This window comes from Spermophilus citellus, assembly GCF_964194105.1.
Source record: "Spermophilus citellus genome assembly, chromosome: 4".
In the NCBI taxonomy this organism is placed as follows: domain Eukaryota; kingdom Metazoa; phylum Chordata; class Mammalia; order Rodentia; family Sciuridae; genus Spermophilus; species Spermophilus citellus.
This window is the reverse complement of record NC_138185.1, coordinates 35,849,559-35,876,339: the sequence shown is the minus strand read 5'-3', so window position 1 is coordinate 35,876,339 and position 26,781 is coordinate 35,849,559. Positions and strand designations below refer to the sequence as shown.

At 39.3% G+C, this 26,781-nt stretch overlaps 1 protein-coding gene and 1 long non-coding RNA gene across 6 annotated transcripts in view; one reads left to right on the top strand and one right to left on the bottom strand.

The window, feature by feature from the left end:
* The window catches only part of LOC308648565, a 60,074-nt gene that overhangs the window by 22,336 nt on the left and 10,957 nt on the right, over positions 1-26,781 (top strand). The window contains exon 4 of one of the 2 annotated variants that reach the window (XR_014021856.1): positions 12,454-12,769. The exons of the other annotated variant lie outside the window; for it this stretch is intronic. This is a non-coding gene — a long non-coding RNA (uncharacterized lncRNA). Of the gene's footprint in view, positions 1-12,453; positions 12,770-26,781 lie in introns of those variants that run through there. 2 annotated transcript variants of the gene reach the window in all.
* The window catches only part of SNAP25 (synaptosome associated protein 25), a gene marked incomplete at its 5' end in the record, with an annotated part of 30,176 nt that continues 15,720 nt past the window's right edge, over positions 12,326-26,781 (bottom strand). Inside the window, 4 exons of one of the 4 annotated variants that reach the window (XM_081293321.1) lie at positions 12,326-12,400; positions 19,391-19,535; positions 22,058-22,183; positions 26,010-26,127. In XM_081293321.1, coding sequence (XP_081149447.1) covers positions 12,332-12,400; positions 19,391-19,535; positions 22,058-22,183; positions 26,010-26,127 — 458 coding nt within the window. In that variant the 3' untranslated portion in view covers positions 12,326-12,331. Of the gene's footprint in view, positions 12,401-19,390; positions 19,536-22,057; positions 22,184-25,723; positions 25,842-26,009; positions 26,128-26,781 lie in introns of all 4 variants that reach the window. The other 3 variants (XM_081293320.1, XM_081293322.1, XM_081293323.1) reach the window with 3 other exon arrangements.

Below are 26,781 nucleotides of genomic sequence, written 5' to 3'. Positions count from 1 at the left end.
ACAAATTCTGCAATCAATATGCTAATTATCGGGCTGGGGATGTGGCTCAAGCGGTAGCGCGCTCGCCTGGCATGCGTGTGGCCCGGGTTCGATCCTCAGCACCACATACAAACAAAGATGTTGTGTCTGCCGATAACTAAAAAATAAATATTAAAAAAATTCTCTCTCTCCCTTTCTCACTCTCTCTTTAAAAAAAAAAAAAGAAAGAACATCTTGGGCTGGGGTTGGGGCTCAGCGGTAGAATCTTGCCTAGCATGTGCAAGGCGCTGGGTTGGATCCTCAGCACCACATAAAAATAAATAAGTATTTTATTTTAAAAAATATGCTAATTATCACACTTGAAGTTTATATAGGGTGCTCTGAGGAGAGTAAAGGAGGTGTGCTTAAATCTGCTTTGGGGTGGTCAGGCAAGTCCAAGACTTCTGTTGATACCTGAATGAAGTCATGAAATCGAGCTGATATTTACCGGACTGGAGTGGAATCAGTACCTCCTTTCAAGTAACTGCAAGTTTAATAACATAGAGAACAATAGTAATGGATGGGTCCTAATTGTTGACACCACTGGATCCCAAATAGCTTCATATGTCCTGCTAAAGACAACATTTGAAGGATTGGAGAAGCATTATGTGAGAAGAAAAAATGGTTGATAAGTTTCCCCTGAGAGTGGTGTGGTGTGGAGGCTGGCGCTGGACGTAGGCAGGAATTGGGGAAGTTTGTCCTGAGTCTGTGACTTCTAGATTTGGCCATGGAAATGGAAAAGGCAGGAGAGGTATTCGGAGGTGGTGTAGACAAGACTTGAAGACCGCGTTAAGGAGGGGGTGGTACCTGGCTTCAGTCCCAAGGCAGAGAAGTTTAGGAGGGGGTGGTGGTGAACATTTCATTGTAGGGCTTGATGAGTTTGAAGTGCCTGTGGGTGATCTGGAAGGAGGTGTTTAGTAGGTAGGCAGAAGTGTGGTTTTGAGCCTCAGAAGAGAAGCCTGCCAGAGATATCTAGTTTTTGGTATGTTCTGCATAAAGGTAGCAGCTGAAGCTATTCTAGGCAAGGTTGGGTTTAAACACACTGTACTTTGAGAAGCAAACCAAATTTAGTACCTTAGGGAAACACCATCACCTAAAAGATGAGCAAAGGAATAGAAACCAAAGAAGATTGAGAAAGAACAGTCAAAAAGGAAGAGCAGGTACAGGGGAGAGTGTTTTCATATAAAACAGGAAGTAGTTTTGAAGTTAGAGGTTAATAATATCTAATATCTCAGAGAGGCCAGAGAGCTAAGGATTGAAACATTTTTGTTCGTTTTTTTTACTCAGAAATCATATGAATTACATAGTAACTTGGGAAAGAATTTCATTAAAGGCTAAGAGGACAAGAAATACATTGCAAAGAATATTAAAAAGGGGGGGGTCAGGAAGAGAAGACAATTAGAAGTGTGTTACTAAGACCACACTTAATAGGAAGAGAATTAGGTTTCACCTTTTGAAGGGAGTGTCGAAGAATTTCATTATCAACTATTTGGTAATAGAACTATCTATGGTCGCTTGGTCTTAGCTCTGACTTCAGCCACGGATGGGTAGACAGTTATATGCAGGCTCAACTGACTTCAGTTGTTTTGCTTTTTGGTGTGTACCTTGGGCTTTCTTTTTCTGTCTCAGAGCTTTGCCAAACCGGTGGGCACTAGTGAGATTGAACTCAGTCCTGGGCATTAAGCTTGGCAATGTGGTAGAATTAACACTTTTGGGGAAAACCTTTTACTCAAGGAAATGAGAGCTGATGAATACATGCTCTTGTCTCTTGTCTCTCAGGTAGAAAATTCTTAGGACTTCTCAGCAGTCCCACAAAATCGAACACCATTGCAAAGAGTGGTGACCTTGGCAACCATGCTTATCCTGGCTTTCCTTCCATATCTAATCCCTTGATTCTGCTTCCTGGGATCACCTCCCAAATAAACTACCCAAATCTAAGGCCAAATCTTAGTCTCTGTTTTGGGAACATCCACATTTAAAAATAATATGTGTCGGACACTAGAGATTTAAGTTGATTCTACAGATATCAGTACATACTCACTCATTGTTCTCATTCTGCCAGGCAGGTCCTGATGCTTAGGAGGCCATGTTATGTGTCACATGACTCAGCTCTGCAGCAATAGCTCATTGGACCAAGGGTGGCTATGTTGTGTGTCACATGACATGGCTCAGCCAATCCAAACATAGACTGCTCAGCAATCTGAAGTTGTCTGCTGTGACTGTAAAAGAGGAACTAGTGGGATTCTCTTTTGGAGAATTTGACTAGGAAATATTTAGAGAATGAGGGAGAAAGCGATAGAGCAGAACCTGAAAATTGACATGAAAAGGGAGAGTGGAGAAAACATGGTTGATTCACTGTAGTAAGCATGAGGCAGCAAAAGCAGTGAGAATATAAGGACAAAAGTGGAATTACCATGCCCCATAAGCAAGAGGAAGAGAAGTGTCCATGACTCTGATTCTAGTTCCATGGGACTCATGTCACAAGCCCTCTTTTGCTTGAAGTACTTTCAGTCGGACTGTTTAATATACCATTTAATATCATGTTATTATTATATTATATATAAAATAATTAACATTATATTATGTTATATTTAATATAATAACCTCAGCAGTCAGTGTGACCTGGGGGAGATGCCTATAGGAGAGAGTGTGCTGGATGCCATCTTTCACCCCTCCATACTAGTGCTCTACTCTTTCTACTTTGTTTTGGGTCTTGATAGTGACAGTCTCTGTAGATTTCATCACTGACTCTTTTCCCTTATCTTCTGGTGGGGTAGCACATGGGAATCATGTATATGGAGTACCAGTGGGGTTCAGCACATGGGAGGCAAGAGATCAGATGGGGGAGGTGTGGGCGACTGTGGCATCTATTCTCAGATTCTTCTCCACTACATTGCTATAAGAAAGCTTCAGGTCTTTGCCAACCAGGTGTTCCTCTCCATGTAAAAAAAAATTATCTGGAAAAGATAATCATCTAATTTTTTTCTCAGGTGCTGGTTCAAGGAAACCGCTCCCTACCTTGCCTCTTTGGGACTAGGGATGAGAAGGGCCCTCCACTGTGGCTAGTCCCAGAGCAATATACTCTCTCCTTGGTTTCCCTAAACCTGCTTACACCTTCATAAGTAGTCCCTGTTACTAAATTCTCCTTATATTAATTACCCTGTCCTACTAGGAGTCTACTTGATATAAGAAGGAAGTTCTTCATAGGTAAATGTTAGAAATTTTGTAATAAGAGTGACAGGAAATGGAAGTACTTTGTGCCCAATAATTGTAGGCTGTGATACTGCTCTACTTAAGGAGGCATTTTTTCACTTTGCGATGAAATTGTGTCACTTGTGCCCCTGCTGGTAATTTCAGTTTTCCCCTTTGAATGCAAGGTAAAGTCAAGGAATGAAAAGGAAAGGAAAGGAAAAAAGGAAAGAGGGGTTTCTTTGTATTTGGAAAGCCTTTATAGAACTGAAGGGAGAGCCCAGAGGATGTTGGAGATTGTACACCTTGTTGTCATTTTTATAACCATTTCAAAACTTCTTGTTGAAGTATAACATACAGAAAAGTGCACAGATAATATGGTATAGTGAGATTTTACTAACTGCATTCATTCCTTACCAAGAATGAATGCACCCTTACCAAGAAGCAGGGTATTAGCAGAATCCAAGAAACTTTCTTATTTTAATCACTATCTTATCTCCAAGGGAAATCACTGTTTTAACTTTTAACACTGTGGATTCATTCATCTTGATTTGTATGCATGGAATCAAATAATGTGTTCTCTTTTGTATTTGGCTTTTTCCATCTACATCAAACTAACAAAATGTATGTACATTGCTTCAGTTTGTAGTTACTGTTTGCTCATTCTCATTACTGTCAGTATTCTATGTTTAAATAACCATAATTTATTTCTCCATTCTATTGTTTATGGGCATTTGGGTAAATTTCAGTTTGGATATTATGAGTTCTTCTGTTACAAATATTCTAGTACATACCTTTTGGTAAATAAAAGTTTGTATTTTTCCTGTTGGGTTGATACATAGGAATGGAAGTTCTGAGTCATAGGGTATGCATATGTTTAGCTTTGGTAGATCCTGCTAAAGTGGTTGTACCAATTTATGCTCCCTGTTGGGCATAAATGTTTTAATGGGATTTTAATATAAATATTATATATATTTTTTTTGTATATTTTATGATAATATTTTATATACACATCTTAAAACTCTCCCATCCCTGACTTATATTCCAGCCACAGCATTGGCAACCACTTTCACACTGACTTCAACCAGTCTTGGAGAAGGATGACCTGGCACTGCCCACTTCAGCTCCACCTCTTCTGTCCTGGAGTTTTTCTGGTCCTCTGGTGTAGGACATCTTTGCAACAAATGCTTCCGCTTTCATGTGTGCAACTCAGAAAAACAGGGGAGTTAATGCTCTGCCCTGTGGCAGTTCTTGACTAAAAGGAGATGGGAGCTGCTGAAGAATAAATGCTGTCCACCTGCCCCTCCTTCCGGGAATATGGTCCTGATAGGCGTTTCATAGACTTTTCAGCTGTCTCATGAGATCAAACATCCAGGTGCATGAAAATATTGATACCTCCATAAGGATTTCCGCTGGCTTTCCAATAAGTCTTTTAGACCACTTGGCTGTCCCATCCTTCATTCCTGCTCCTTGTTGTCATACTCCCAGAAAAACTACTTACACTTAGGCTTTTATATCAGACTTTGCTTTCTTTGTTTTCAGAGGAACTGACCTATAACATTCTTTAACTTAGGAAAAGCAGTTCCAAGCCACTTTGAAGTTTCTTCTTGGTTTGAAGTGATTGCATTGGAATAAAATTATCCTAAGAAAGTTGGTAGGAATGTCTTGAACCCAGGGGTACTTTGCTACTAAGCTATATCTCCAGTCCTTTTTACTTTTTTAGTTTCCAATAGGGTTTCACTAAGTTACTGAGGGTCATGTTAAGTTGTCAAGACTGGCTTCAAACTCACAGCCTGCCTCAGCCTCCCAAGTCACTGGGATTACAGGTGTGTGCCACTGAGCCCCGTGGTAGAGATATCTTAACTGAAGAATTTCTAACTATTCTCAGAGGGTAGAAAATCAAATCGGCCATGGTCACAGTCAAATCAATAGGTATGAAAAACAAAGTGCATTTTTAGAGGAGGGGAATAAGAAGTGCTAACATTTTGGAGAATCTCTTTGGCCTACTTTGCAGTTTTGCCTTTAATAACAAACGATGCATGGATTCAGGTCTCTAGGGCTTCCTATCTCCATAGCCTCTGATGGTTTAAAAACATACTCCATTAGCACTTGCCTCATTTTTCCTAAACTGGCGATTGTCACGGTTCCTTTAAAGACAGTGCCATGGAAGACAAGAGTCACCTCCCACACCCCACGCCCCCAGACACCCAGGATATATCTTGTGTATACTTAAGCTGTCTCTGACACACATAATTTCTTTTTCATCCCTGAGTAATCAGTCTTTTTAGTCCCTTTAGCAAACAGAACAGTATATTTTTGTACAGAAAGATTTGGGAAGAGAGGAAAATAAAAGCATTCTTCCACCCCACATCAAATCCAGTGTAAATTTCCACAAAAGAGCGACAAATAAAAGATGGGAGGGAGGGAAACCACAGAAAGTCCCAGAATAAGCGTATTTATCAAGTGCTAGTTGAGCATCCAGTTCTATTTGGCACATTTTAAAATGTTCTCTTTGAAGATTTGGGTGCTTAGGGGTTAAGGATGGTGGCTAAAACCCTATCGCTTTGAATAGGAGGGATTAGTTTTGTTATTTTAGGATTAAGGTCAGTCTTATGGACAGGCTGCCACATCCACTCATCAGCCACTCTGTACCCCACTGGCACTCTGCTTGTGAATCTCAAATTCTCCTGTGGGCTGCTGATACTCTGAGTCAGACATTTTTTTTCTTTTTAATGTCACTAAAAGGGAAGAATATTCACATATGCCTACTCCAAAACCCAGAAAGGATTCACCCTAACCAGTTGTTTCCATAGGACACAGAGGAGGGAAGAATTCCATATGCCTCTGGTGGTGTTAGATTGACTGCACAGATAGCCATATTCTTCAACTTTCTCTCTATGCATACCCGTTGCAATATCACTTAGAAGCTTTTCTCCACAAGAGAAGTCTTTTTCCCTATCTCTGGCATATGCACTGCTTTGTGACTTGCCTTGGCTGATAGAATGGGGCAGAAGTGAGGAGCCTTGGCCTCAAGAGGAGGCAGCGTCCACTCTTTCTTGGACTCCTGATTTTGTCACGAGAGCAAACCCTAGTTGGCTGGCAGGAGAACAAGAGACCACAGGGAGGAGGGGGAGGAGCCTCAGCAATAGCTAGCCAATTCCCATAGGCTAAAATGCCCAGTTGACTGGAGTCACATGAGGAGCTCACCCAAGATCAGCACTGCATCAAGCTTAGTCCAAAATGCCAAACTGCAGAATTGTCAGCTCAATAAATATTTATCATGGAAGACACTATGTCTTGAGGTTAGTTTGTCAAGGAGGACTCATTAACAAGGTTCATAGCCTCCACTATATTCCTTGGGTCTATAGTCTGGTTTCCTTTGTTATTAATAGTATTGACAAAAATGCGAATGATAGCAATATATGGATACTGCAGAATATAGCACCATTTGGTTCACATCAATGGTACATCTAGGGAATCATTTATATTTTGGGGACACAAATGATGGAGAAAGAAGTACTAATGTTGTTGACTTTTAGTTAAAAGTCAGAGAGACTGATTGAGATTTAATTGTAAAAAAATTAGCACACTAACTGCTACATTGAGAAAAATGAAGATACCGGGGCTGTTTTTTGGGTAGATCTGATAAACGCATGAAACATTTCCAAACTTAATTTATTTCAACCTAAGCAAAGTCCACTGAGTATAATGTATGCACACACATGTGATGAATGTACACTCTAATTAAAAGTGGCAAGGGGTGACTGTTTCTATTCCTGATGGTGCCGACTGTGTTTCCTTTCACTTTAGTTGTCATCCTGGTGGCATGGAAGATTTAAAAGGCATTTTAATGAACGTCATCTCAGTTGATTTTTCCCAAGTGTCCTGTCAAGTAAGTAAGGCAAGCATAGTCACAGCATTTAGCTTAGACACACACAGATTAAAGCTCAGGGAAGTTTCAAGACTCTTGATTAAATGTTCTTTTCATAGCAGTTGCATACTACTCTTTATAAACTCTTTTTTTTTCTTTATAAACTCTTTATAGTTTTGTGGGAGGTATCATTTATTATCTTTTACTATAAAATTTCATGTCACCAACCCTTGTTTGCAGAGGGCTATTGCTGTGTATGAGGGGCAAAGGCTGGACTTCATGAATGAAGGGCAGTGGGGTCAGATGATAGCTCTTATTGATTTGCAAGTGTTCCTTGCTCTTCACTGATGAATGCCAGTTTTTTAAAAACTTTATTTATTTATTTATTTATTTTTATGTGGTGCTGAGGATTGAACCCAGTGTCTAAGCAAGTGCTAAGCAAGTGCTCTACCACAGAGCCACAACCCCATCCCCAAGGAATGCCAGTTTTTAGATGCTGACAGTATTAAGGGATGTTTCACAGAAGAAGAATGCTAGAAGTAGGTGGAAGGCAGCACACTGCTCTATGGCAGTGCTTTGGGGAGATGTTCAGGAGTTGATATGAACTTCATGAAAGGGTTGTCTTTGGGAGGACTCCCCTAGAAGTAGACCCTCAAACAAGAATTTCACGACCAGTTGTTTATTTGAGAAAGGGTTCTAGGAAAAATAAGTAGCAAGGCGAGAAAGAGAGAGAAGAGAAGATGGACAATACAGACAGTGATAATCATCAGGTAAATTCTCAAGAGAGAAACTGGAGATTGAGTCCATGGGGGAAACTCAGGGAGACAATGAAGGATGTATACCTCTGTGGTGTCCCAACCCAGGACCGAGGCAGCTAGAGTGTCCCCTCCCCATCCATCCTTGGTTGAAGACTGTTTCTGAACATTAAATTTCAATGAATACAGGGAATTTTCTCTGTTAGTTGTTTTGGTTCCCTACTGCTATACCCATAATACTTAGAACAGGGCCTGCTATATAATAGAAATTCAGTAAATATTTATTGAAGGAGTGAGTGAATGAAAACTGGCTTCCTAAGACCTTCTAAGAAATCCATTCCTGCCATGTTTGCTGTTCCTCTTGGAGCCAAATGTCTCCTGGAGTTTCCTTGTTGGCTGAATTGAGGGCTAAATGTCTCCTGGACTGTACCTTCTAGGCCTCTCTTGAACTTTAGAGTCACACATATCTGGTTTGAATCATGCCTTTGCCACTTATTAGCTAAGAGATCTTGTTCAAATAAACTGTCGATGTTTTCATCTGCAGAAGGGGACTAATACATGCCAATTTTGCAGAGTTTTTAAGAGGGTTTAATGAGTCAACATAAAAGAGGCACTTAACAGTGTCTGGCATGTACTTAATGATCATAAAATATGAAATTGTCCTTTCTCTTAATAGCCAATGCAATCATCAATTTGCAAATGATTTAGTGACATAGAAATCAGGGAAAGTTGGTCAAAGTAGATGCTAGGGAGTATTTAAAGGAGGGATAACAGAAACTAGAAATGGAGAGAAGGACAAGAGGAAAGGACTGTCTCACTAGGATCTGGGACCATTCTTCAGCTCTGGTCTTTTGTAGAAGGGTCCTTTCCTAGTGCCATGTATGGGTGTTGGGAGGACATAGAAGATTTAGCCTTTACAGCGTTCTGTCTTCACTAACCATTACATTTCTAATACATTTCCTGGGTTGGCACATTGCCCAGAGATGAATTATCCCTGAGGATCTATCCTTTAGCTAGAAGTTGCTGACTTCATAAGAACTGAGGCAGGACAAATGAAATCATTAAAGGCAATGTGCTTCACAATGAATTATGTGACTGGTCTTAAAAGCAAAATGCCTGTATTCTAACTCTCATGTACTTAGTGTATGATTTTAAATTCTCAAACAATATGAGAATACATTTACTGACTGGTGGAGAACAGATGGAGTTTGGAACAGAACATGGCCCACATACTGACCCTTTGGCAATTTTGACATATAGAACATATTCACTTTCTCTGTCTTCTAGCATCCCTTTTTACTGCCATGATTTTAAGGAATAATTGGAAGGTGAGCCTCAGGGTTATACACAACTACATATAAGAGGAAAGGAGGAGTAGGAGAAAAATTATATAAGTGGAAGAAACGATTTATAGTAGAGGGGATGGAGAGAGAGTAGGGGAGGGGAGAGGAGGGGAGGGGTGAGGGGACAGTGGAGAATGGGATAGACAGCAGAATACATCAGTCACTAGAAAGGCAATTTGTAAATCAATGGAAATGTAACTGATGTGACACAGCAATCTGTATACGGGGTAAAAATGGGAGTTCATAACCCACTTGAATCAATCTGTGAAATATGGTATATTAAGAACTATGTAATGTTTTGAACAACCAACAATAAAATAATTAAAAAAATGTGTTCTTACTCTAGTTCCTTAGAATAGCTTCCCTGAGCATTGGGGGACCTACATAATAATATGTTATGAGGCTTGGTTAGAGGCCAAAGAACACTGTTTTGTAGGTTATTTACAAGGACAATGTTGTCATCTCTGTTCTTTCATCATAACTGGTCTCACCAAATTTCGTGGGTAAAATTATCTGACAGTCAACCTAGGGAATCAGGATACATTTATCTGCATTGTTATTATGGGGTTTTGCAGAGAGTTGTGCAGGTGGAAGAGATGGAAGTGATGGAGGAGATGGTGGTGTGGGCAATGTGGAGGTACAGGTGGTGGTGGTGGTGACAGTCATCATGGAGGTGATTATGGTGATTGTAATAAAGCTGGTGATAAACAGTGATGGTGGAAGTGCTGGTTAAGATAGTGGAGAAAGGGTATAGAAAATGTAAAAAATGAAGATGGTGTAGGTTGGGGTGGTGGTGGAGGTGATCTTGTAGAGGTATTGGTGGTGTAATTGTTTGTGGATGTAGTGGTAGAGACCATTATGGTGGTAAAACTGTGATGGCAAGAGAATTGAAAACATCCGTCTACAAAAACAAAACAAAACAAAAAACTTCCACATGAATGTTCATGGCAGCATTAGTTATAATAGTCCAGAGTGGAAGTACCCAAATGTCCATAAATTGATGAATGGATGAAAAAAATGTGGCATATCCATACAATGGAATATTATTTGGTTGGAAAAATGAATGAAGTACTGATACACCCTGCAACATGGATAAGCCTTGCAAACATGCAAGTGAAAGAAGCCCAGGTGAAAGAAGTCAGTGATAAAAAGACCACTGTATGATTCCTTATGTGAAATATTCAGAACAGGAAAATCATTATAGAGACAATTAATAAGCTAGTTGTTGCCTAGGGTTGGGAAAGTGAGATGTGAATAATTGCCAATAGGCATGTGGCTTGTTTTGGGGGTGATAATGATGTTCTAAAATTATACTAGACAACTTTGTTATTAATATACTAAACAACCTTTGAATTTTATATTAAAATGCTAGATCTGCATTCTGCTATGGAGTTACATTCCCAGCTAAATGGGTGCATTTTATGATAAGTCCATAGAGTTATAAAAACAAATTGGGGCCAGTACTGATGGTGGTGGTTGTGATTAGCTAAGGGCTGAACTTTGGTTGGTGGGCGTTTGGAGGACAAGAAGGAAGATAAAAGTTGACTGACACCAGATGTACCTGAATTTACATAGGACCAAGTCTGAATACCACAGATTTTTTTTCAGTGTCTGCTGGAAAACTACATTCTCCACCCCCCCCCCGCCCCCACACACACAGCTAATACTGAATTCACAGGCAAGTATTTGTAGAACAAATTATAAAAATAAAGCCAAATTGTCAGCTGCCTTGGAATTATGTTTAAAGAGGACATCTTCGGTTCTTCCACCCAGTGTTGTCTTCACATATAACTGGCTTCTTAGGAGCAATGGAACAGAGTAATGAGGCTTTGTCTTCTTGTGTGAATGCCAAATCAGACGGGTCCATGAAGAAACTAAAGCGGATATCTGGGGTCTATAATTTTTAATAATTTTAAACTAGCTACAAAATGTCAATCACTTCACAAACCGACAGAGGAGACAGGAGGAATTTAATATTACATGCTGTAATGATATTTATCTCACAGTTTATATTTCATTCATTTATATTATTTTTTTTAAAGGTTTCTTTATCAGCTACTAAACATCTCAGCAATTTGGTGTGCATAGCTCTAGATTAAGCAACAAAGAATTGTACTGATAACGAATCACAGGGGAAATGGTGATCAACAAGAGTCAGCCTTATAAAATTTACATCTCCACACTGTTTCACAGCAAGATTATTTTCTCCAAATCATAGCCTTCAAAAGCAGCAAACAAACCCTATATTACATCCATTTGACATAGTTTCAGCCAAACATATATTTTGCTGGAAATGATTGAATGGTGAATGTGTCAAATCCATCTTTTTTTAAAATTCATTTTTTTAAAAAAGGATGATTATGATTAATAAGTCTATATGTCAACAGAAAGAAAGTGACACTACTGCAGTTTTGCTGGTATAACTTAATCTTGACAGTGTCTCAATACTGAGCATGCTTTGTTGGTTGGTTGTTGTTGTGTTGTGTGTGTGCGTTGTTTTCTCATCAGTATGCTATTGTCATGGAAAGTTTTTGTTTAAGTAGGAATCTAAAAATCTATTTAGTTCTCATGCATAAATGCATAAATCACATCACTTTTAGTGCAATGCCTGTTATGTAATTCCACATTGTCTAATCATGAAATCATAAAGACAGATAAGAGCCATGAGGAACTAAAGACAGCACATTTTGAGAGATTCAGAGCCTGACACCCAAAGAAAGGACCGTGGCAGTAGCTCTGTGGAATGTCACAGTTTTACGAGAACAATACTGTGTATTGAAAGAATCAACAGCACATTGAGCATTCCTAAATTGTTGTCATTCAGCAAACGCCACTGAGGAGAGGAAAAAAAGGGAAAATGAAACCCAAGACATCTTACATACAGCGTTAGAGCCACTAAATGACCACTATGTACAACCTTTGGAAAGAAAGAGACTCAGAGAACAAAAGACATATGGCATTGTCAGAAAGCTGACAAATGACACAGGACAACATTTACGATGGGGGTGGACTGATGTGTGTGTGTGTGTGTGTGTGTGTGTGTGTGTGTGTGTGTGCACGTGTTATGTGCAAGACCTACTCGGTAATACCATGAGAAAAGCATGAAGGAGCTATCTTGCCCAACAGCATTCAGAAGAGAGCACAGTTGAGAAAGTTTAACCACTTCCCAGCATCTTTGTTGCACGTTGGTTGGCCTCATCGATTCTGGTTTTGTTGGAATCAGCCTAGAAAAAAAGAGAAAGAAAACAGAACCCTTAACATCTTGTTCATCTTTCAGGGTCCAGGTCAAATGCTTCTTGGGTGAAGAAGATACCCAGTCAGAATTGGCCACTCTCACTTCTGTTGTTTCCAGGACCATTGCTACGGCTCTACTTGGATGACCACTTAAACTTGATTTGGCTTTTTCACGGTTTTCCCCACCAGAGAGCATTCTTTGTCATTTATCTTTCTATCCTGGAAGGATAGTTGATGACTTCTATGGTACATTCATCTGTTGGACTGAGTTGAATCACCACCACTGTACAGTCATGGTTCACTTATTAGCTATGTCAGTTTGAACAAATTGTATCTCGGAATCTCAGCTTTCTTGTCTACTCTCTGGGGACAATAAAGAATACGGCCAGAGAGCATGAGCATCTACTTTGTTCCATTCATTCAATATTGATAACATCAACCATCAGGTGTGTGTGATTATTAGCTCCTTTTTCCAAGTGAGAAAATCAGGCAGACAGGATTTAGGCAATTTGTCTAAAGTCTTAGTACTTGGGGGGACACCACAACCAGAATGCAAGTAGCCTAAAGTCTACTCTACTACTTAGGCTTGCAGTGCGGATGAATCAAGTCTATATTTATTACTATGTAAGTAATGTTCTTAGAATAACATTTTGCCTGTGGGACTAGCCTAGGTGTCCATCAGGGCATAAACGGATAAAGAAAATGTGGTATATATACACAATGGAGATTTACTCAGCCATAAAGAAGAATTAAATTATGTCATTTGCAGGAAAATGAACGGAACTGAAAACCATTACGTTAAGCAAAATAAGACAAATTGAGAAAGTCGAGGGTCATATGTTTTTTCTTATATATGGAAGCTAGAGAGGAAAAAGGAAAAGAAAGGGGTGTGTGTGTATGGGGGAGGATCTCATGATAATCAACAGGAGATCAGTAGAGGAAAGAGACCAGGGCAGGGAAGTGGGGTCGAGGAAATAATGGTGAATAAAACAAATTATATTATTGTATTGTAATTCGTACAATTATGTGACAATGAACCCCACCATTACGTACATTCTAACGCACCAATAAAATATGGAAAAAAGAATGTTTTGCAAACATAAATGCTCAATGCATCTTCTCTTGCAGTTACTATAAGCTACGGCTTTTGGGGATGCTTGATCATTTTCAAACTCTATTCTGAAGACTCACAAATGTGAGTGTGTTGATTGACTGGTCTCCCCCACATCCCCTTCCTCTACTCTATTGGTCTTCCTTCAATTTCTGATATTTTATTAATATCACAAAGTGGGGGTCAGGAAAGTCTTGTGATGTTGCACACATCTTCTCTCTTAACTCCAGTGACCATGTTTACCCACCTCTATTCATCATGATCTATGATATTCTGTCATCAATTGAATTGATAGTGAAGTTTTGGGAGTCCAAAACAATGAGGTTTTCAAAACATGTAAATATTCTTCAAAGGTCAAAATATGTTTTTGACCTTAAAGGAAAAAATGGAGGCAAGTGTATATCAGATGCTTTGGTACTTTCTACATATACACAAAGGAAAAAAATATGGATGAACCTCACAAAATCATGTTATATACATGAATAGATGTACCAAAGGGAGTATCTCCTTTGTGTACATATAGAAAGTACCACCAAAATAAGTAAATAAAGGAATGAAAGGAAGAACAGTTTGAGAAAAAGGGGAGGGAGGAGGGAAAGAAGGGGAGGCAGAATGGGGGATTGACACCAAATTCCTTGTATGTAGAATTATGTCAAAAGGAAGAGAGAGAGAAAGAGAGAAAGAGAGAGAGAGAGACAGAGAGAGAGAGAGAGAGAGAGAGAGAGAGAGAGAGAGAGAGAGGAAGAGGAGAGAAGAGAATTTTCATTCCTATTCTATTTCTTTATTGCTTTTATTGGTGCATTATAGTTATACAGATGTTATACAGATAGCATAAGTTGGTCAATTTCATTCCACTGTTGCCCCCCTTACCCATCCCTCCTCCCTTCCCCTAGATCCCCTGCCTCTGCTCTACTGTTCTTTTTATTTTCATGATAGGCTTTTCTTTATTGGGGGCATATTTACTATAATTTGTTTTGCTCCCTTTAATCTTTGGGTTGATATCTTCACTGCTTAGGTTACATTTTGCTGCAAAAAGAGAGCATAAAACCTAGGAATGCTACCAGAATACACCTTAAACCTCAGAAAATTGATCATTCTCATCACCACTGAGAAAGATGGATTAGAGGCAGAGACAACAATTCTGTTTAGTTGTCATATCCTGTCCTGATAGGTAGTGTTGTCTGTAATTCCAGTCTGGAAAGAGGACCATGAAGCATCCAGGCAGGGCAGGGAAACAGAACTGTGTTCTTAATTATTATCATTCAGTGATTACTGAGTTTACACCTACTACCAAGTTTGGTACATTTCAGCCTCTACAGAGTTGGGTCTTCTTTGTTCCGTTGGAATTTTGAATTTCTAGGACATTAGGGTCATCCATATTCAAATAGAAATTTGTTAGACTATGTGCAGTGGTATGCACCTATAATCCCAGTGACTGTGGGGACGGGGGGGGGGGGTGGACTGAGACAGGAGGATCACAAGACAGAGACCAGCCTTAGTAACTTAGTAAGACTCTGTCTCAAAATTTAAAAATAAAAGGGTTGAGAATGTAGCTTAATGGTAGAGCATCTCTGGGTTCAAGCCCCACAATTGGAAAAAAAAGTTCAAATAGAAATTTGCAAAGTTGAACTTATTTCTAGATAATTCATTTGGAAAATTGAAAATTCCTCCAATTTTATTTCATTCTTAAATCCTCCCTCTCCAGTTATATATAATATCAGCAATAATGATACTTCAGTGCAAAGGAAAATTACTAGCTCAGACCAATGTGAAATGTTCCTGAAGATTAAATTATGCTGACTGTTTCCAGGCTGAACTCTGAGACAAACTCAAACAAGAAAAATAATCCACTTAAAAACAGATGACATTTCTGAAGTCAAACATTCTAGAACCTCTTGCATAAGAATGCAGTGATAAGCCTTCACAAAGTGGCACAGGGGATGTTTGCAGGGAGCATAAGGCTACTCCTTGGAGATCCTTAAAGATGGGCAAGGAGCTGGAATTGACCTTTGTTCAGTGGGCATTTGTGATTTCCACCTAAATCCTTTCTGAAGCATATTAAATTCCTACCCATCTAATACCCAACATAAAAGGTACCATGGTTTTATTACATAAAATATAAAAAAAGTAGTGCCTTTTAGGAAGAAAAATGTCCTGAATCTCCTTTTAGATGTCTTCCTGGTATTTGAGGAATGCCTCTGTTCATTCTATTTATATGATTGAGGACTTTATTTATGGAGGCTAACCCATTCCAGAGTTTTCACATTTCTATTTAGAGAATCCTAAACTTGCTGACATCCCCAACATATGCTACATGATTTGCCCTTATGAGAAAACAGAAATGATCACCAGAGAGCCAGTAAGTAGTTTAAGGAGCTGCTCAGCCCACATCTGAACACTGGGAATCTCCTCAACTTCAGACTATGTCAGGTAGATTTTAGGCCCAAACTTCTCAAACTGGATGCTACTCATTCCATATAGCTACTCATTCTGTGTATAAGTATGAACTGTTTATTATTATTACTACTACTACTACTACTACTACTACTACTTCTACTACTACCACCACCACCACCACCACCAGAGATTGAACCCAGGAGCACTTAACCACTGAGCCACATCCCCTGCTTTCTTTTGTATTTTTATTTAGACACAGGGTCTCGCTAAATTGCTGAGGCCCTCGCTAAATTGCTGAGGCTGGTTTTGAACTTGCAAAATACTCCTGCCTCAGCCTCCAGAGCCGTTGGGATTGCGAGTATGCCCCACCATGCCTGGACTGAACTGTTATCTTTTAGATGAGGCAACCAGGTCACAGAGCTGGTGAATGCTGTTGGGATCTAAAATCTTAGTTTTTAAATGCTGCTTTTCCTCACTAATGGAAGAATTTGAGGACTGACAAAAAAATCAGCTTCGATGCTTCTCAATGTGACTTCTATCACTGACAACTTTATTTTTTTTTTTAAAGAGAGAGTGAGAGAGGAGAGAGAGAGAGAGAGAGAATTTTTTAATATTTATTTTTTAGTTCTCGGCGGACACAACATCTTTGTTGGTATGTGGTGCTGAGGATCGAACCTGGGCCGCACGCATGCCAGGCGAGCGCGCTACCGCTTGAGCCACATCCCCAGCCCCCACTGACAACTTTAAATTGCAACTTGAATATCACTCAGAACTTTGTTTTTGACCTTACAAGAATATATATATATATATATATATATATATATATACATATATATATATATATATATATATATATATATATATATATACACTCTTAAGCAGAAAACAAGGATTTTACATGTTTTGAAAATCGCATTGTTTTGGTCTCCCAAAACATCACTATCAATTCAAATGATGACAGAAGATCATAGACCATGATGAATACAGGTGGGTAAACATGGTCACTAGAGTTAAGAGAGAAGATGTGTGCAACATCACAAGATTTTCCTGACCCCCACTTTGTGATATTAATAAAATATCAGAGATGCAGGAGACCTGTTTGCACACTGTTTTCTGTTATTAAGAGTCAAAATCTAATGTTTCCTTTCATGTGTGGAAGCTAAAGCAAAATAAGGAAAAGAAGGTGATTGCAGAGGGGATCAAATGTTATAAATACATAGGGAAGATCAGCGGAGCAGAAGTAGATGAATGAGAGGGAGGGAGGGAGGAAGGAAGGGAAAAGGAAAAAAAATATGGAATAAGCCTCACAAAATCATGTTATATACATGAATAGAGGTACCAAAGGGAGTATCTCCTTTGTGTACATGTAGAAAGTACCAATCCAAAATCAATAAAGGAGTGAAAGGAAGAACAGTAGAGGAGAGAAAAAGAGGATGGAAGAGAGAAGGAAGGAGAGGCTGAATGGGGATTGACATGAAATTCCATATATGTACAATTATGTCAAAAAGAAGATGGGGGGCGGAGGGGGGGAGAGGGTGGGAGAGAGAGAGAGAATTTCTATGAGAAGACCGGTCTGTTAGTAATTGTGCAGCTCAGTAACATGATCATTTGGGGCAATGCTGGGTTGAAATGGGCTCTGTCTCAATCATGCCCAGATTTTGAGTTTGGAAAAAAAAAAACAAACAGGGGGTTGGTGCTATTTACAGTATTAACTGGAATAAACTAACTAATCAAAAGCAGCTAGACTCCTCCCCCATTTTTTAAATGATTCAGCACTCAAGGAATGATTCCCACTGGACCAGCTATTTCCCATCCACTTGGTTTTTGACTAAACTTTATGGCTACATATGTCTCTGTGGAGTACACTGGACCTAGAATAAAAGGTTCTCCCTAAAGATGAGAAGTAGAAATGCAGAGTGGCAGAATCAAGATGCCACTTGCCTTTCCAGGAAGAAATGCTTTCTCTTGCTCCAAAACCAACTCTATCAATGAGAGTTTGACCCCACCACTGGCAAAACCTCTCCTTTAGGAACCTAATTGACTTTGATGCATTATCTTCTTGCATCTGAGTAAATTGGGTCCATTACTAGAAAATGAATGCTTCCTGTTTTCTCAATCATTTTCTTGTTGGAAAGCAGTTCAGCAATTATTTCTAAGTTCATTTTTCTGGGCCATAATGGCTTGGATCAGGTCGTGTAGAAACTCTCAATGTTTTTCTAAAATCTATTGACTTGCACAGCTTTAAAAGCTTTATCACATCAAAAGCTTCTTAACAATGATAATGTGCATGCCATAACTTGCAAAAGTAAGTAAAGCACAGCATTTTGCCAACCAACTGTGACTTCTGTGTAGCTCTATATCGATTAGGCAAAATATTATGCAACTAGAGATTCTCAATATGGGGCACATACAAGACAATAGGGCAACATATTCTCTGTATGTCTATTTGTTTCTTTTTAAAGTTGCTGGAGTCTGTTTGGGTATCAAGAACTACTAGGTAAGTCTTGTGACTCAAATGATCTCAAAAGTATCCTCCTCTGCTCACAAAAGAGGAATTAATTGTTATTAAAAAATTCAGGATCTCAGACTACTTCAATATCTTACAGAATATATATATATATATGCATAAGATTAGTGAAACAAATTATAGATATACAATTACTATTATTATTATAACATGTTTCTTCCTCCATTTGGTATTTGGACCTTTAAGAGATAATATCAATATTCAACACCTTACTGATTGGGGAAGGGGTTGACTACAAGGAAATAGAAATGATGTCAGAATTGTATGGTATAGAATATAAGATTTTTGGTGCCCTAAATGTCTTTATAGAAACTTCCCAGTATTCTTTTCTGATTTTTTGTGCCCAAGCCCAACCCTTCCCATTCTAGGGCTCCTGTCAGTCCTACAGACAAGTCTGGTATTCTGGAGTGAACTCAATTTCATCATATAAGTTCCTCCTATTTTGAAATTTTGGGCTATGAAGTGTTAGGTTGGAAATGAAACCTAGGTCCTCTTAAATTATTATTAAACCTTTGGTATTTATCAAGACAAAAGCTCATACTTACCTTTGGGCTAAACTATTCTTTGCCCCATTTCCTGATTCTAGTTCTTCACCATCTCCACTTGCCTACTCCTAACCATCCTTCAAGATTCAATGCAAATAGAACTTTTTCTGAAATACTTCCCAATCCTTGCCTAGAGTGCTTGCCTAGAATGCACAAGGCCCTGGGTCTGATCCTCAGCACTCCACCCTCAAATCTATATTCTAATCTTCACTCAAGTTCTGTTGCTGAATCCTGTGGATTTTTGTTTGTTTGTTTGTCTTAGAAAATTAAAAGCACAATTTCCAGCAATTAATATGCTTGAATCCAATGTTAGGGAGTAAGGCATTATCCCTGTCACGCTTCCTGTTGGTTGTTTCAGAAATGACAAGCAGAAACAACTTGTAGACTGCAGCATGCTCACCTTCTCCATGATCCTGTCGATCTGGCGATTCTGCGTATCGATCTCATTGCCCATGTCCAGGGCCATGTGACGGAGGTTTCCAATGATGCCGCTCACCTGCTCCAGGTTTTCATCCATTTCATTTTCTCGGGCATCATTTGTTACCCTAGGAGCCACAGAGCAAGTTTTAGAAGACAGAATGTGGGAAAAACCTTGAATATTAGATTCAACGCTTAGGGAAAGTCTGTGGACCTCAAAAGCATCCATGTTCTCTATCTTAAACCTCTACCCAATACAAGAACACGGTTAGCTTTTGTACATTCGAAAATAATTTTTAAAATTGTGTTTTGAGCTGGGGATATAGCTCAGTGGTAGAGTCTTTTGCTAGCATGAATGAGGTTCTGGCTTAAATCCCCAGCATTGCTAAAAAAAACCAAACCAAACAAAAAACCCAAACATACAAAAATTGCATTTTGAACCCTTGAATTTTTAAAGAAAGTATAAAAAATAGATTTATCTACTTTTCGACTTACATCAGCCTATCATTTCTCCTTTCATATATAGGATTTCTACACATTTTTATTCTTTAAGATAAAATCATTTTAGATAGAGGGTCTCTAGTTCAGAGAAGGAAGGTGGAACTAAATAGAAACTGTATTTTCTTTTTGAACCCAAATCTTCAGGATTCAAATTGAGAACAAAAGAAAATACTTATTATGCTAAGTTAGTGAGTCTCTCACCTCTTTTCCCACTTGGAACCAATTATCAGTGGGAAGAGTAGTGATGATTACAGTCTGCCCTTTAATCCTGCAACGGGAACTCTTTATTGAAGATGATTTTTATTTGCTCATATTTTAATACCATGGGTTTTTATTATGGGTATTGTGAATGGGTGATTTCAGAGCAGAAAACTGTGATAAAATATGGTTTTGGTTTGAATGGGGGTAGATGTGGAGAGTAAAGAGTTGGCTTACAAAGCACCTTACCATTTTTTCCACATTCCAATGTGAAGGCTAAGAAAATACTTTATTTCAAATAACAAGTGTTTATTGCATACAGTAAGCACTACTCTAGATTTTCCCCAAGGGATAAAAAATGTTCAGAGAAATTAAAATCCCTCCCCCTTGGGTAACACCCAATGTAGTCTGACCCATTATGATTTTTCAAGTAGTCCAGGCCAGAGAAAATTCAAATATTAAGGGAGAAATTCCTAGATATTTTTCTTATAGAGAAGCAGCATAATTAAATAAACGACCACCAATAACTACTACACATTCTAGTTCAATGGTTGACAGCTCTTGTTGAATATTAGAATCACCTGAGGAGCTTTAAAACCACAGATGCTTGTGTTGTTTGTCAAGATTCTGAATCAACTGGTGTGGGCTGGACATAGACATTGCTTTATTTTTTAAAACTCTCCCCAGTTGAGTCTAATATGTAGCTATTGCATTGAGAACCCATTGGTCTGGTTTCCCTAGGAGCAGATAGAGGTAGAAAGAGAATTCTCATCTGTGAACCTACAGGTGCATTACCAAGACCTTATATGTCAGTGACAGCGAGCGACCCATCATCTGAATCACAGGGGTACTACGTGACCAACAACAGTTATGATGGCCTGAGAAGAGGTAGTTGTGGAAACAATTGTCCTACCCCTGACTGAGCCCTGGTATAGTAGTCTATTAAAAAAACATGCTTTTTCTTTTCATAGGAAATATTTAGTTATTATTCTGTTTTCTGGTATCCTAAGAGCTATCTGAATTCTGAACTGGATGAACTGTGTAATTGGAGGTTTTTAAAAGAGGCATTTATTTTTTCCTCAAAAGAAATGGTTATTAAGCAGCTCACTCATTGTTTTCTATGTTCACCCCAAATCTATGCTTTGACTTTTCCTTGCTCTGTGTTCTGAGACACTGACCTCCATGACTATATCACCCAGCTTCTCTTACCCTCTGGCTTCCAATGGGTTTGGCTAATGGCCTGGGAGAGTAAGGAAGGCAAGAGGAGTGAAGTATTGTGACATTTGTTTCCTTTCTGCATTCCCTGCTAGATTTGGCTGTGGCTGCATTTCTCTACCCGTAGCCCCTTGTCACAGTCATAACTATTGTAGGGTTCTGATACCAGCTCCCTTTCCTGTCACTTTAGGTGGTAATAGCTTCTTGTTATTTCTAGTCCACAAGTGCTTCACCATTTATTGCTATTAATCCTGCCTAAACCTCTCTATAAGCTTTGTTCACCTAAACCCATGGAATGAGATGCCTGTCAACTGCCACATTGATATAATGGATGTGGTCATGTGATTTGCTTTATCTAATGAAGCTTAGGCAAATATGGCACAAGTCAAGACTTGCTAAGTGCTTGTTCATTAGAGCTTGCCACCTTGCTATGCTGCTATCACCATAAAGAAACCTTGATTATTCTTCTGGAAGACCATGTGAGGAGGACAGAAGTATACCACTGACAGCTGCAGCCAACTACCACATAAGTGAGTGAGACCCTCTTGGATCATCCTCTTGCATCTTAGTTGCAGGAAGCAGGATGAGTAAGCCCAGGAGAGGTTTGTGGAAGAGACTTCTGGCCAACATATAGACTCATGAGTAAAACAATGGTTGTTATTTCAAGATTTACTCAGTGTTGGGGTGGTTATTTAATAATAGGTAACCGCTGAAGTGTGGAATGCATGAAGCTCACCTTCGGATGAAGCCACCACTGATGGCCATTTGCTCCCGTTCATCCACCACACGAGCAGGCTGGCTGGCCACCACTCCATCCTGATTATTGCCCCAGGCTTTTTTGTAAGCATCACTTGATTTAAGCCTATGCAAAAAAGAGGGTGAGTGACAAGGCACAGGGTGGAGCAAGCTCATGGCAATCATCACCTCTTCAAGCGAAGAACCGAACCAAGCAAATGAATTTTAAGTTGAGGCATTAGAGAATACCGATATATCATAATCCGGACCCAAACAGTTGGCCACCACCATGCCTCCACTACTCATCATTCATTTTCAATTGAGTCAATTGCAATGGTCAAGACTGCAATCTTTGGTTTGTTTTGTGGTTTAATTGGATTTAAGATAAAGATTGAGGTAGCTGGAGAACATTCAGTTTTATTTCAGTGACATGGTTATATTTTGAGACACAAAACACAGAAAGAACATACTGGCAGACAGACACAAAACAAGACTGCCAAGTAGGGTGTGTACATCACACCACAGCAACACAGTGTCATCAAGAAAAACATACTTGACCAAGTTTTTACACACCATCATGCAAAGATCCCTGTTAATATGTTTTCCCTAACACATATGTGGAACTAACATTTCCAGTGCTTCATGAAGGACATAAAGGATTGGTGGTTGGCCAAGGGTGATGGTCTTTGAGGAGCTTCTAGAGTGATTTGAATAGATAATATATCGGTACTTCCAAACAGTCACCATACATCCAGAGTTGATGTACAAACCTTTGTCCACAGAGACAAAAAGTAAAAGAAGCATAGTGAAATGAATGCAGGAAAATAGAAGAGAGAACAAGCCACCTAGCACCAAAAAGGGAAACCCATCTTATCTCTTCTTCATGCACCAGCTACAGGCATGAGTGGAAAGTGAAGCATTCTCATTTAAGCCAAACTACTCCCGAAGTTGACCATTCCCGAAAAAGGCACTAGCAGGACAGTAATAGCCTTCGTGAGGATTTGAAACGCAGTTCAGTAGCTTCTTTGATGGGCTGAAGGGCAGGGCGGAGAATGCTTACAAACTCCTACTTCCAACTATCCTGGGGTTGTGACAGAGGGAGAGTGGTTTGGAATCAGTGTGGTCTCCATGGCTGTATTTCACTGAGCTGCCTTGGAGAAAAACTTAAAATCCAGGCATACCTATTGTGCCCAATAGAAACATGTGCAGCACATTTTGGTGGGTGTGTTGTAATTTAAGGCGATCAAAGATGTTTTAAGGTTCTTTGCATAGTAGAAACCATATGTTTTTAGTCCAGAAACAAAAGACATCCTTTGGTACCATTTTCCTAATTTTTTAAAGTTACAAAACAGCAGAATTTAACTTTTTTTTCTTCCCCTTTTACTAGAGGACCAGAGCCAGTTATTAAAACTAGCTCTAATCCTTGCAGATTGCAGACCAAGCAACCCTGGTGACAATTGGGAAAATGCACCAGTGGAATTTCAGCAACTCCCCGCAATTTAGTGTATAATATTGTGGCCCTTTGAGTAGTCAGTCAGACATTAGCGCACCAAGGGGCCATGGGCTTGCTCAAGGGGACAAGATCCCCAAAGTAATTTTTGTAGAGTTTAGAGTCTGACTTTATCCCCACATCTCCCCATCTCCTCCTTCCTTGGAATAAAGGAAGTTTTATGGACTTTCTGATGTTTTCTGCTATGTAAAATATCTGGTATACCATCTTTGGCAAAGTCAAAGGAGGGGGAAGTATGCGTTTCCAGAAGAAGGCAAACCACTGCACCCACAACTCTGCACATAGACTCACATCACTGCCGTACATCTACCATAGTCCTTCGAAACATGCTGAGACAGGGCAAAGCCCTCAAATAGTCCAGGGCACCACCAGCCACTGCATTGTGACACATGGTTTTTAAAGCATTATGTACACGCAATAGGGAACACTTCGGTCAAGCTTTGAAGCTCAGTTAGGGTCTCTTGTGCATTAAGGAATTAGCGACCACTTTTATGTGGAATCGTAGGGGTGGTGTTTCATTGGAACCTTAGAATCCATCCCAGGGAGCCCTGCCTCCACCCTTTCTTCACACATAGTTGATGAAGGGCAAAAATGAATCTGTTGGAATTCACCACGAAACGGAAGGAAATCTCACGTGGGGGCCAGTTGCCACTGGAAAGGATATACAATCAAATCTTGACTAACTGGAATGCTTGCTAGTGAGTCATTTTGGTAAATTTTACGACTTTCTTAATGAACAATGGATTGAAGAAGAAATTTTGTTTCAAGGGCAATTTTGTTAGACCCCTGAGCCAATTTTCTGCCTGGGCATCTTTGAGTAGTGCTCATAATCAAATTTTTCCAGTGTTACTGTTGTGTTTGATGGCCTTTCATTTTATATTCTTCCTTTTTTTAAAAAAATATGAAGACTGTAAGAGAATGGAGACTTGAGACAATGCAAATTACATAGATTGTCTCAGGGTATTTTTAATTTGGGATATTATTATTATTATTATTATTTTGCTAAAAATAAAAGGGAGAAGGAAGTATATAGTTGAGAATTCCAGTTAGTTAGATTCCAGTTAATCAGACTTCACTGTAGATGATTCTTTCAAAAACATGCTTTTTATTTATTGGTAAATTGAGCCCCTCCCCCTCCTAAACAGGAAGTGGGATATTTTAAATCAGCCTCAAAGTTTAAAAAAGTGAATAGTCATATAATCTGCTAGAAACGACATCAATTTCTATTCTAAAAGCTAGGGCTAGGAGAGCTTTTAGGAGAAAAAGCTTCTTTTAAAAGGAAAAGAGGGAGGGGTGAGGGAGATCAGGTAATGAGTTTAATTTTCCAAATGCATGTTGGACAATCCACTCATGCATTTTTTTGCTTTCACTGCTAGTCAAATGAGACTATCTTCCAGAACCCTGGTTTCAGGTTCTTTCTGTTGCAAACCTTATAACCACATGTCACATTTCTGCTACATTCCAAAAAAAGCGTTGCAGAACCTTAAGAACAGTTGAAAATTTTGTGATATCGTGCATGCAAAATCTACACATTTCAACATTTCAGCCAGTGTACGGGTTGCTCTTCCAAGGGGAAGAATTCGAGAGGGATGGTCCCAATTTGGGCAAGGATTGGGCACTTCACACTGGACAGCTCGATACCTCTACACAAGGTGGGTCTCAGGACCAAATTTGGTAACAGGTGGGCAATGGAAAGGGAAAAATCTCTGACATAATCTAACTTGCAGAGTGCTTCCTTGGGCCAAATTACCTGCCTCTATTACTTTTGAAAAATCAAACTTTGACACATGTGTTTCTTATCTTCCAAACTTACCCATTCTCTATTCTAAATCCGAAATTTTGGTTCTTGGGGTTGGAGAAAACAAAGATCACGGGGTGCCTGCGTCTCAAAGTACACTTTCTGGAAAATGTTGAAACGTTCATCAATAAAAGTTGCTGACAGTGAAGCTTTCACTGTAGTATGCCTGATTTTTAATGCATCAACAGTAACTCCCACTAATATCATCTATGCTATGAGATGAATGCATTGGAGACGGTATTGATCTGTTCTGCATGCCACATGCTCATCCTGCCTATGCGCCTGCAGGAATGAGCTTGTCAAGGCTTGGAGATGGGGCCTTGGAAAACCAAAGCTTCAGGCAGGCAGGCAGCACCTACTTGTTACAGGGACACACACAAAGCCCGCAGAATTTTCCTAGGTCCGTCAAATTCTTTTCTGCTTCTTTCATGTCCTTATTGATTTGGTCCATCCCTTCCTCAATGCGTTCCAGTTGTTCTGATTAAACACAAGTATTTTATCCCCACAGAATGAAGCAGATGGAAAAGGACAAAGAAAAAAAAGACAAAACTTCAGACATTCACTTTGACATTAAAAAAGAAAAAAAAAGAAAAAGAAAGAAAGAAAACTGGACGCCACAGATTAGAGCTGGTACCCAGTACCTACTTGTTACAAGGACATATGAAAAGGCCACAGCATTTCCCTAAATCTTTTAAATTTTTCTCGGCCTCCTTCATGTCTTGGTTGATATGGTTCATGCCTTCTTCGACCCGATCGAGTTGTTCTGGTTAGGACAAAGGGATGACAGTGTGGAATGAATTTTTCTTGGGTTTCCAGCAGAATATGAGAAATGACTACGTGAAAAAGGAATTTGAAAGAGAGAGATTACAATGCATTGTCCAAGAGGGTGCATTGCAGAGGGCTGCCGCTGCCCTAAGCGGGCAGATAGGAGGAAATGAACAAAAATGATGCTCAAACTAGTTTGTGGTTCAGACATGATGGAATGGGTCAGAAGGCCTGTGGATTCTGAGTGTCCAGGGGGAAAGCACAGTATATTCACTTACTCACACACCAGTGAAACTCCAAAGAAAGAAAAACAGGGTTAGTTTATATTTAAGCCATTCTTATTTAGTGCTACAAGAGGAAGTATCTGCTTCAACTTAAAATATCTGTATTGTTTTGTTTTTAAATATCCTTAACCAGATAAAGGTAGAAAATAGAATCCATGTTCCCCCCTTTCAGGAAAAACAGCAGCAGCAATAGCAATAATTAGCAATGGATATGGATCTTTTTTCTTCCTCTAAGCAGTGACTGCGTAGCCAAAAGTAGCCTATGGTCTGTTCTTGGTTTCCCCATATTTAATTCATAGAAGCTGTAAAAGAAAGTAACATCAACACAGCAATATTATCAATATTGGGGTGTTTCAATTTGTCTTTCA